A 12,166-nucleotide genomic window follows, 5' to 3' on the forward strand; every position below is an offset into this window, starting at 1 on the left:
GTGAACTCTAGTAGTTGCAAACATTAAAAGACAAGCCTTGCATGATATCATATGTCACTAGAGTGGCAAAAGAGAAGGCCTAAAGGGTAGGGGGCTGGTTGTGAATGCTTTGGCACAGTACTTCAGTTTCTTTAAAAAGAGCACACTCTGCTGCCGCTGGCCACATGATCCTGTATGTGACTGTGATGGTCTACAGGTTGCTTTACTGAAGGGTTTCAAAGATTGGAACAGGAAGCTATGAGGCGCCACAGGTGTGACAGCACAGGTGAGCTCCCCAGAACTCCCTCTGCAGATAGCATATTATCATACAGTTTTTCTTTTCATGTTTAACATCAGGATGTCAGGTCTACATGTTGCAACACAGTCAAAAATAGATGTGCTCTGTCATGCTTCACTAGCCACGGGGAGCCACTTTCCTTGTAAATGAACCATACTACTGATACAACTGAACAGAAAAAGAACAGTTAAGCTATATAAACAAGTTCCTGCCAGCTGATCAACTTGAGTTAAGCTTTTCTGTATTCTTCTCAGGTACAATGTTTACAGGTAAAAAAATTTAAAAAACTGGTCATGCACTTTCATGCAAGAATGAGAATGTGGACTGACTGTACCCGACTGTTACATGCTCAAGCTTCCCAAAGAATACTGGAGAAAAAATGCAAATGAGATTATCCTCAAAATTTTTAAACATTTTCTCTGTTTTATTTTTTTTAACTCGTATTTAGCTTTTATTATAATTGTGAATGCATAAAAGTGAAGGCAAAAAAACAGAGACTGCATGGCCATTGTTTCTGATATAGCATGTTTAACTCCTGTCAGGACAAATGTGAACATGTCTTTGCATGTACCTGTCCATATACTTTGTCTTTGTCCCAGAACAGAAAACACTGGCTGCTGCCATCCAGAACTACCATGTTAGACTTTGTACACAGCCAAAAGCTTGGAACATGACGATCTCTATTTGTGGTATCTTGGAAAACAGTACTTGGAAGTGAATCTGATCTCATTTTCAAATTGACCACCATCCAGGTGAAAGTCAGAAGACCTGTAGAGTTTGCCCACTGTTGAGCTCACTGACTAGAGAAGCTTTTAGTTGATGATAAGTCATGTTGTGAGGTTGGGATGGGTAGTTTCTTGTAAATTTATAATTCTAAAATCTAAATTTTAGTTAATATTTTTCTTTAAGGAAATTAGAAACTGATCTACAAATGTGACTCTGCAACTCTATGTCATGTTGGCCTATTTCTAACAAAATAGTTTTTGCACATTTTTGCACCTGTCTCACTTTACTTTCTTTTTATCAACAGAGTTCTGTTTCCACACATTTCAACACTTGTGTTGTTTGTAAAACGTGTCTAATGTGTTTGCTTTAATTTAAAAACTGATATGGTTTCACATATTTGTATATCACAATTCTGTTGTTTTTCTTAGTTTAGATTGTCTTTCTGGTTTAGGGTTTACCTTACTTGTGAATGTTTCAGAAATCTTCTGTACTTCTGCCAGTGTTTTCTGTTCATAGCCAGTAGTGTTTTTTATGTACTTAACCTGGCATTTTTTATTTTTTTCCATGATTTGTGTGTGTTCCAACTTCAATAACTTTGTATACAGTTAATATATTTATAACAGAAATTCAGTGTTATATGTATGGAGAGACCAAGCTTTTGAATTTACTCCAGAGGGTGCAAGAATAGCATTTAATTTAATTGGGGTACATTTATTCATGTGTTTTCAGGATTTTGAGGGGCTAAATTCAAGAGCATGTACAAACATGTAGCAAGGTAGTTGGGGTTTATTATCATGATGGCAGCGTATGAGGTCCTGGGTAGGGGAGTAGGTGGTGTATTGGCCATTTATCCATCACAGAGCTTTAATATAGCACTGTGGCTTGGTTGTTGATCATTTGAAGCAAAACTGTGCGCTAGTCTCATGCATGGGCTAAAACTCTATTATCAACCCTTTCATGAGGTGTTCCATCAGACTCAAACTTTAAACATTTTAGGGTGGTTTTAATTTGTGCATTTTTTTTTAATCGTTTTTATTTTGTACAACATTGTGAATTTGGTTGAGAATGTAAATATTTGGAAATTTTGGAATATTTGAGGAAAATATTTCAAAGATCTGATGTTTTACAAAATTTAGTCATTATTTGTTAGTTAAATGACATAGTTCTTTGAACACCCTTAGGGAAAAATAATAAAGTTTATGTTCAGCAGGACCATCAATTTAATGGTTAATCTGAATGCAACCATAACCAAGTGATTTCCTGCCGTGTAACATGTATGTTTCTTTTTTCAATTTCACCAAAACATTTTTTTCTTTACACCATCAATTATTTTGCATTACATATTTATTTACACATAATTGTTTAGTTATTTGCAAATGCAAATAGCAGTAAATTGCAACACTTCTGGACAACCTAGGGTTTCAATAGACAGAAATTTTGTAATACTTTTTAAAATCATACAAATCGTAAATTAAAAGTGACTGTTCTGTAAATTTCTAAGAGATAGTGTTTGTATGAGCCTATATCAATTTTGGGGGATTGGCATTGTGCAAAGCAACAATATTGCACAATGGATTGCACTGTTGGGAAAAATATTCTGATTCATGCTCATTAATCCAGGTAGAAAAATCTAACAAAGTTAAGTCAGGTCCTCTGTCCAGAGGACCTGACTTAACTTTGTTAGAAGTTGGGAATAACTTTCAACTACTGCCACATCAAATATTTGTTCAGAACCTGTAAAATTGTTTGAGTCAGCCATTTTAGTGTTTGCCATCATCACCTATAATGGCAGCCATCTAAAATGGAACTGACTCGAAAAGGTTTTCAGTTGTAAATCAGAATGAATGAAACAATGAATATTTTCTGAGTTTCATTCAAAAATATCTGTCCACTGGTTCATGGGGTTTCATTATTGGTGTATACAGATATGGACCAAAAGATTATCATTCTGACTAAACCACTATGACACTTCTGAGGCTTGAGCTGATCAATCCATCCATCCATCCATCCATCCATCCATCCATCCATCCATCCATCCATCCATCAATCCATCCATCCATCCATCAGGGCAGGAGGAAGCAGCTTGAGCAGAGAGGCCCAGACATTCCTTTTCACAGCCACTTCTTCCAGCACTTCTGGGTGGACCCCAAAGTGATCCCAGGAAAGACAAGAGACAGTGTCTCTCCAGCTTGTCCTAGCTCTTCCCTGGGGTCTCTTCCCAGTCAGATATGCCTGGAGCACCTCCCTAGGGAGGTGCCTATTAAGAATCTTTATCAATTTAATTCAGTTTATTTTATAGCACAAATTCAAAACAAAGTTGTCTCAGGGCACTTTACAGGAACATTCACATACATAGAAAAGCCAATTAGTAAAGATCTCTATCTAAGAAAGCCAGCAGACTCATTGAATCTTCATTTCATCACAGTCTCCCATCCTGAGCAAGCACAAAGGTCACAGTGGAAAGGAAAAACTCCATTTAAAAAGGAAGAAACCTCCAGTAGAAGCAGGCTCAGGATAAGTGGCCACCTGCTTCGACCGGCTCGGTTTGAGAGGACAGGAAAGAGAGACAAAAGAACAAAGAACGACGGGTCCAGATGCAGATGCAGGTTCACCCCCTATTGGAAGAAAGACAATGTCAAGGATAGAAAACAAAATTACAAGTACAAAACGGGTTGAGCAGAGTAAGTAAAGACAGTAGCATAGTGAAGAAAAGTGGTCAGTTCTATTACGTATAGGCTTCGCCCTTTAAGGCGATCGCTAGTGGGTTTATCCCTACGCGTGCAGCGCAGCACTGAAAACCTTAGTCCGTACCCACCTACTGTGTGGGCCTCATCCCCGGTCCGTATAAATTACGGTGAGACCTGGTAATCGGCTCCTATTTTTTTCTTCAGCCAGCTAGCTAGCACTGTCAGAAGAACGAAGAAGGAAAAGTTGTCAAGTCTAAAAAAGTTAAATTTGGTCCTCTGGACATTCAAAAAAAACAAAGCAAAACAACAAAAAAAACGTTGAAATAAAAGTTGTCAAGCTTTGACCGGCACAACCTTTGCTAAGGATGCCTGGGTCTCCGCCACGCCAAGCTCCTGCCATCCAGTGAGCTCTTCCTCCCCGAGGAAAAGCAGAGACGAGCAGCCTTGTTCAAGGTAAGCGCCGAGGAATGCTTTTCCGTGGCGGGCCGCTACCCGCTGATGACGCCACTGCCTTTTCTAATGCTTTTACCTTGCGGTAATCGAATGATTTTCTAGGAAAAGTCGATGTTAGCAGCAGCCCCGCTGAATGTTTTACTGTGGAGGGCCGCTATTCACTGGACAACGCCACTGCCTTTTCTAACGTGTTCTTTTCTCGTGGTGAATCGGATGATTCCCTCGAAAAAGGCATTGTTGGCAGCAGCTCCGCTGAGTGTTTTTTTTTTCTGTGGCGGGACGCTATGCGCGGGACGATCCCACCGCCTTCTTTGATGCAGAGTCACGCAGTAAATCGAATGATTCCTCCGAGAAAGGCGATACGGAGCTGCCCCCTCCCTCCTGGAGAGTATAGTGATGGAAGACGAGCGGCCGAGCGGATGCTCAGCCACCTCGGATCTTCCCACGTCGGCGACCACACCTCTCCCAGCCATTGGCGCCCTCCTCTTAGAGCTGCCTGGCTTAATCCAGGAGAATGTTAACACAAGGGACTTTCCATCCCTCGCCTCCCTCCGCCCTGATCGTAATCTGGCAAGGTTGGCTCCGCCCCGGCTCGTTGCCCTGACCCCATCTGGTCTCGCTGTCCAGCTGTGACGTTACACTGGAACGAGGCTGCAGCTGGGCCCGGCAAGCTGAAGACATCCACCTTCACCTCCATCTCCAGAGTGGAGGATTTTTACTGAAAAGCATCACAAGCTCACTCAGATCAAGAGTGATAACCTTGGATGGATTTTATCCTCTTCCTCGTAATTCTGAGGAGGAAGCAACATCTCACCTTCCTCTGTCCCATTCGTGCATTTTTCATGTTACGTGGCACACACGGCTGCACTGCACCGTTTTCAGCGTATGTTTGTGCATTACTGGGACAGTTCTTCAGGACATCCTCTATCCACCCAGCACCTCTCATACTGGTTGCGTGAGGATATTTCTGAAGCTTACAGTTCATCTGGACTGGATCCTCCAGAGAATCTCAGCACATTCCACCAGAGGGTTTTCATACTCCATGGCTCTGCATGGAGGGATGACAGTGGAGAATATTTGTATGGCAGCTGCCTGGTCATCACCATGTTCAATTATTCATTTTTATCTACATGATTTTTCTACTTTCTCCATGACCCATTCTGTTCTCAGGGTTCTGACAGAATGATTATTATTTGTTTCATGGAGCCTCACTTTTGAGCTCACACCTACCTGCATGCAGTTGCAGTGTGAGATATTTATTATCAGTCACAAGTTCATGACTGCTGACTTTATCGTTATTAATTGGTTCATCCTGAGGAGCTGTTGGTCTGCTCTGTTAATCGTTGCACTGTTACAATTCGTATCTTCCATTGTTCCTATTGACAGCAGCAGGTCTGCTATCTCAGCCTTTTTTCCTCACCAGAGATCTTTTCTCCGGTGCGCTCCTGTGCATGGAACACGCAATTACGCAGCACATAATTACGCACACAGAAGGCTGAGTGATGAAATGTTTTTTTGTGCAAGCAGGTGCTTCATGTTGTGTCTGAATGGACCCAGTGAGGCATAGACTACATCCTGCTTCGCCTTTAACCCACTAGCAATAGCCTTAAAGGGCGAAGCCTATATGAAATAGAACGTTGGTTACGTACTGTAACCTCAGATTCTATGAGTATAGGCATAGCCCTTTAAGCTCTGGGCCTCACTGGTTCCTAAATGGCTGAAGAAAAAAGCTATTTGGGAGCCGATTACTCGGTCTCACCATAATTTATACCACCGGGGATGAAGCCCACACAGCAGGTGGGCATGGACTAAAGTTTTCAGTGCTGCGCTGCGTGCGTAAGGATAAACCCACTAGCGATAGCCTTAAAGGGTTGTGCCTATACTCATAGAATCTGGGGTTACAGTACATAACCAACGATTCATTTATACTAACAAAATCTTCCTGTTTATGCCAGGTTTCTGTCAGAAAGAATAAATCAGTATGATGATCAGTTATCAGGTTATCAGGTTAACTAACGGATTTAGAGGAAAGAGATCTGATGTTCCATAATCCACATTTAATGATTTTTTTTTTTCTGGCAAAGTAGTTGTGTTTATTTTAATAAGATTTTTATGGTTTATATCTTTAGAGCTGATTTTGGTTGTTTATTCAATATTAGCCGTGGGCAAGTTGGCACTATTTCAATGGTGTTTTGGGTGGGTAACCGAGAAGAACGTTGGTTACGTACTGTAACCCCAGATTCTATGAATATAGGCGTAGCCCTTTAAGGCTGTCGCTGATGGTTTATCCCGTTATGCGCAGCATAAGCACTGAAAAAATTAGTCCACGCCCACCTGCTGTGTGGGCCCCACCCGGTCCGTATAAATTACGTTAAGAGCGGGAAATCGGCTCCCAAAATAGCTTTTTTCTTCAGCCATTTAGGAGCCAGTGAGGCCCGACGCTTAAAGGGCTACGCCTATATTCATAGAATCTGGGGTTACAGTACGTAACCAACGTTCTATTTCATATAGGCTTCGCCCTTTAAGGCTGTCGCTGATGGTTTAAGGGCGAAGCGGATGTGGTCCTCGCCTCACTGGGTCCATTCGAACACAGTAAGAAGCGGAAGCTTGCCCAAAAAAAACGTCTTGTCACCCAGCTCCCCGTGTGCATAAACTACGCATCGCGTAATTATGTGCCATGCACAGACGCATGTTGTGTAGCTATGCGTTCTGACAAGCATGAATACCCCGGAAAAACTTTCAACGGGAAGAGGAAGTTTAAAAGAGGGGGGGGAGGGGGGCATGAACCAACTGGTTCATGGCTGAACAGTATAAACAGATTAATGTCCATGAATTGATCAATAATCAAATGAACTGATTGTTAACAATAATCATGAACTGATTAGTGACAATAGAACCAAAATCACAGACACGACTGTGACTGAAAACAACATCTCACACTGTAATGCATGCAGACAGAAGTGAGCTTAAAAAGAGTTCCATGAGAACAACAATATTCATTCTGTTAGAGCACTAAGGACAGAATGTGTCATGGAACGAGCCGTTACATCACGTAGGTAAAAGCGAATAAATGAGCAGGGTGTTGACCATGCAGCCGCAGTGCAAATGTCCTGCATTGACATACCATTATGCAGAGCAGTCGAAGATGCGATACCCCTGGTCGAGTGTGCTTAGAGGTTGACAGGAGGCCCTAAATCTGATGCTCTGTAGGCTTCAGAAAAAAGGCCTCACACAGCCAGTGTGACAAGCGCTGGATGGATAACGGCGACCTGCAGAAGCATCTCTATAATGCACAAACAATTGTTGAATTTGAACGCATTGCAGCTATGCGCGTTACGTAACACGTCAACGCCTGCACCGGGCAGAGAAGATGAACAGATGCTTCCCTTTCTGATCTGTGGGGGGAAAAGACCCCTCCAACGATATCACTCTTGATTTAAAAGAGCTCGTGATGTTTTAGGCATAAAAGCTGGGTTGGTCTTAAATCAGCTGAGCTGCCCGTCAGCCTAATTCTAAGGCATGACGAAACAACAGAGAGGGCAGATAATTACTTACCCTCTTAGCGGGTGTTAAAACCAGCAACAGGGCTGTTTAAAGAGACAAGGATTTAAATGAAACCTGATCCAGAAGCTCAATTGAAGCTTTGATCAGGGCTCGCAGGACCAGCGTAAAATCCCACTGTGGAACAAGTGGGCATGAAACAGGCCTACATCTCTGTACACCTTTAGAAACCGCTTCATCAGCGGGTGATTAAAAGCTGTTCTGTCTCCAAACCCTTTGTGGCAGGAAGAGATGGCTGCAACGTACGTTAAAGCGTATTGAAAGCCAACTCCCTATCCATCAGCTGTTGTAGAAAAACAACACGCCGCCTAAAAGGCATGAAGTGGTCTCTAAACCTTCTCTGTACACCAGCGCTGAAAAGCCGTACCCTTGATGTGTACAGAACTGTGGTAGATGCAGCACGTGAATCTTGAATTGTGCACACTATCTCCTGAGGGAGACCCATCCTCTAAGTGGGACCGCTCAGCGGTCAGACCCACCGGTGTTGACCTATTTCTGGGTAACTCTTGGTCGCTCCTCCTGCCTGAAGGAGAGCATCCTTCCTCCACGACAGTTCCACGGCGACCCCACAACAGACGTTGCAGGCCTGGGAACCATGGTGCGTTCACACGCCGGGAGCCACCAGGAGAGCTGTCAATCCCTCCTCCTGAACTCGGTTCATGGACCGTAAAAAGCAGAGGAGGTGGGGGAAAAGAAACACGTAAAAAGCGTTTTGGGCCACCGACTGTGAGCAAATGCGTCCCCCCCCAGCGATGGATCGTCTCGCGGGCTCAGGGAAAACCGTAGTTAACATTGAGCGTTCTTCTCGCGTCGCAAACAGGTCCACAGCTGCTTTGCCAACTTCTGCTGCGTCTGAAAACATCAGATCCGGATGGAGGATCCGGTCCACGTGACGTGGGCCGCCCCTGAACGTTACATCCGCCCCTCTGTTCAGAACACCGGATATGTAAAACCGCTCTAATAGAGAGCAGGTTGATGAACCCAACTCAGTAGCTTCCGCGCAATGTGTAACATCTGGGCTGAACGCACACCCCCCTGGCGGTTTATGTACGCAGCAGTCACCATGTTGTCTGTGTGAATCAACACGTGTTGATTCTGTAGCACGGGAGCAAAATGTTGAATCACATTCAGCACTGTGCGACACTCCAAAAACATTGATGCGGGCTGGTGTGCGGTGGGGCACAGCGCCCCTACTGCTTGAGATAGGCATGTCCCCCCCCCCCAACCTGACAGAGACACGTCCGTGAAGACTGACACGTGACGTGGGTCTGCTGACGGGGACTCCCTCTGACAGAGCCAGGGTGTTTCCCCAGTGTCGGAGGTCTGCTCCCACGGAGGGAGGGACAGTGATCATCCGTCTCTTTTGTTTACTGGATCCACACGCAGACGCGTAAACCACCTCTGGAGGCGTCTCATGTGTAACAAACCCAGCGGGACCACTGTGTGAGCTGATGACGTCATTCCCAACAGCTTCATGACGGAGACAGCTGTTACCACTTTGCCAGGTCTTACGTGGCGTAATTGGTTTTTAGAGTGTCAATTCTTGTTTGTGATAAACGAGCCGTCATGGTAATTGAGTTTAATTCCACTCCCAGATAACAATTGTCTGGGCCGGGAAAATCGAGCTCTTCTTCCAGTTATGACGAAGCCCAGATTTAGCAGGTGTGATGCTAACACCTGAGCCTGTATCAATGCTTCCTGTCTGGAGTGAGACAGGGGCAGCAGGTCGTCCAGGTAAAACAAAACTCTCATCCCTGCTTTGTGCAGTGGATGCAGGGCTGTCTCCACACACTTTGAGATTACACCCTTTATCAGAAGCTCCTGGACTTCTGCATTTAAGGCTGAGACTTGGTCTGGTGATGACAGGACCGTCTCTATAACTCCTCCGAACGGAGGGGGTCGGGTTGCAAACTGCAGCGTGTAACCCTTGCATAACACTCTGTCCATCCATCTGTCCGGTGAGCATGTTTTTAACCACTCTGCGTGACGTTCGTGGAGTGGACGTGCGTTTAAATGATGTGCCATGTTTTGAACGGATGTCATCCAAAACTCCGCCTCGACCGCCGTCATGCGTCGCGGAAATGTTTTCCGCGTGACCCAAGGCGAGGTTTTCTCGAAAGGGCTGTTCTGCGCGCGCCCGTGCGCTGTGACTGGATCGCGGACCAACCTTCATGTCCGGGCGGGGCGGTGTGCGCTGAGGCGAGGCGTGTGTCAGCTGATGCCGTCGAGAAGGCTGCACGTTTAACGTCGCTGTGCGAACGTTGAGAGGTGGAGGGCGTGACGTCATCAACGCCGTGCTGTCGAAGTGAAGGTTGTGAGCCTCGCGGGAGCGCACGTTTCCTCTGGGGGGACGCGCGCCGCTCTCGCTGAGGGCGGGGCCCGTCATTGGATTCATTCAGCTGTCTCACGCTTATGCCGCCGTGAGCTGCTGATCGCTGAGACGCGGTGGATGACGGCCACTCGCGTTCATTCAGGAGAGGCGTGTGTTGTTTTCGCTGAGAGCAGGGACCTCCACCGGACCCGGCCTGCGGTCCCACATTTATCCCGATGTGGGCCGGTGAGCGCCGGGCAGCTGTGCGTGCATCATCGACACAGTGCCGTTAGGATGGAGGCTGCTTGTCTCGCTCGGGAGCGCGTTAACACCGTTGGGAGGTGATCGTGCGGGTCTGATTGACAACAAGTTATTTCGCTTACCGTGGTGTCACGTGAGCGTCTGGGCATGTGAAGGAGCGGCGGTGGATTTAAAAAACCTTTATTTAAGGACACCGGCTCTTTATGAGTGGAGGGTGTGTGTGTAGCGGCTGTGAGCTCATCCGAGCTTACAGACTGGCTAAAAACAGGCATTTGATCTTTGAAAAATCATTTATTCAATTCCTGTGTCATTTATACACACATCCTCCGCAGACCGTCATCTCTTAAAACTTCTCCCCCGTGAGCCCTGCGGTTTGTTTGCTCCGAGCGCCGTCTGCAGGCGATCTCTGGGGAAAAAACGCTGAAATGCAGGCTGCCGGACTGAGGAGGGGTGGTCTCTGGCGGGCGGGGCTGGTGGTGGAGCTGGGCGAGACGAAGCTGCTGCTGCCGTGGAGCGTCGATGTTATTGCCTCTGCTTTCGACGATCTCTCCAGCGGGCTGGGGGACGGAATGAGCCGCGTGGCTTGATGAGATGGCGTACAGCTTCCGACGTCTCCTCCGACTGCTTCGAATTCGTCAGCATGGACGTCAAGCTGCTTCCGAACAGCGCGTCCGATGAGATGGGGCCCTCCATCCGGTCTTTGTGCAGCTTTTCCGGCAGCAATGGAAAGTGACGGAGCCAGATGGAACGTTGGATTACCGTCATCCATGCTACAATCCTCGACAAGCAAACCGAGGGAGCGACGCACATGTTGAGGATGGCGTCTGCCGATTACACAGGGAGCTCTTTGTCTCCTCCGGCAGGTCTGAGGCCTCCAGCCTTTTCGACATGCTAAATGCTAGCAGCGCATGTTGTTGCTAACTGCGGCTGCCTGAAAACACATCGGTGGGCTCGATTGGAGAGCTTTGGTCGCCGTCTGGTTCCTCCGGAGGGACGGGACGCTGCTCCGACCTGGGCAGCTTCGCTCCGGAAGCTTCCGCGAGGCTTGGCTCCAGGGGAGGGAACCGAGGAATAGCGTCAGTTGCCTTACAGAAGGAGTTCTTTGTCTCCAAGGCAGGTCTGCGGCCTTCAGTCCCTTGGACATGCTATATGCTAGCAGCGCAGGTTGTTGCTAACTGCGGCTGCCTGGAAAAAACACGTCGGTGAAAAATAACCTTTCCGCCGATCATCCGAACTGGCGGGAAAAGGCGAGGGACGTAGAAAAAAAGGGGTCCCTTCATGTCAGCCTCCTCCCGGGTTCCGCCGGGCAACCCCTGAGGGCGCTGTCGGCCGGGAGCGGTGTGATCGCCGATGCGAAACGAGGTGGGATGGGGTGAGCATTCACTCAGCCCCCCTCCACCTACACTACGCTCCCCAGGAGGGAATGAGCAGCGGGGGCTGCAGCTGAGCACACCTTGCCCCGGAGGAACCATCCGGTTCGCCCCGAGGGTCGGCGATAAGAGGAAAAACACAAGATGGCGTTGTCCAGCGTGTAATGACCTGTCACTGGGAAAAGTTCCCAGACGCTTACCTTGGAATAAGACTGCTGTCATCTTCTCCTCGGGGAGGAGAACTCACCGGACGACCGGAGGTCGACTGCCGGGCCAAGCATCTTCCGCAAAGGTTGGTCATTTACACAATTTATCTTCTTTGTTCTTCTGACAGTGCTATATTAGCTCGCTGAAGAAAAAATGGGAGCCGATTTCCCGCTCTTAACGTAATTTATACGGACCGGGTGGGGCCCACACAGCAGGTGGGCGTGGACTAATTTTTTCAGTGCTTATGCTGCGCATAACGGGATAAACCATCAGCGACAGCCTTAAAGGGCTACGCCTATATTCATAGAATCTG

The 12,166-nt window shown here is 46.8% G+C and overlaps 1 protein-coding gene across 1 annotated transcript in view; it reads left to right on the forward strand.

The window, feature by feature from the left end:
- Positions 1-237: 237 nt before the first annotated feature.
- Positions 238-12,166, forward strand: part of pfkfb1 (6-phosphofructo-2-kinase/fructose-2,6-biphosphatase 1) — a 44,507-nt gene continuing 32,578 nt past the window's right edge. The window contains exon 1 of the mRNA XM_037683875.1: positions 238-265. Within this exon, the coding sequence (XP_037539803.1) occupies positions 238-265 (28 nt within the window). The remainder of the gene's footprint in view (positions 266-12,166) is intronic.

The sequence above is a fragment of the Nematolebias whitei genome, chromosome 11 (assembly GCF_014905685.2).
Source record: "Nematolebias whitei isolate Nwh7 chromosome 11, NemWhi1, whole genome shotgun sequence".
In the NCBI taxonomy this organism is placed as follows: domain Eukaryota; kingdom Metazoa; phylum Chordata; class Actinopteri; order Cyprinodontiformes; family Rivulidae; genus Nematolebias; species Nematolebias whitei.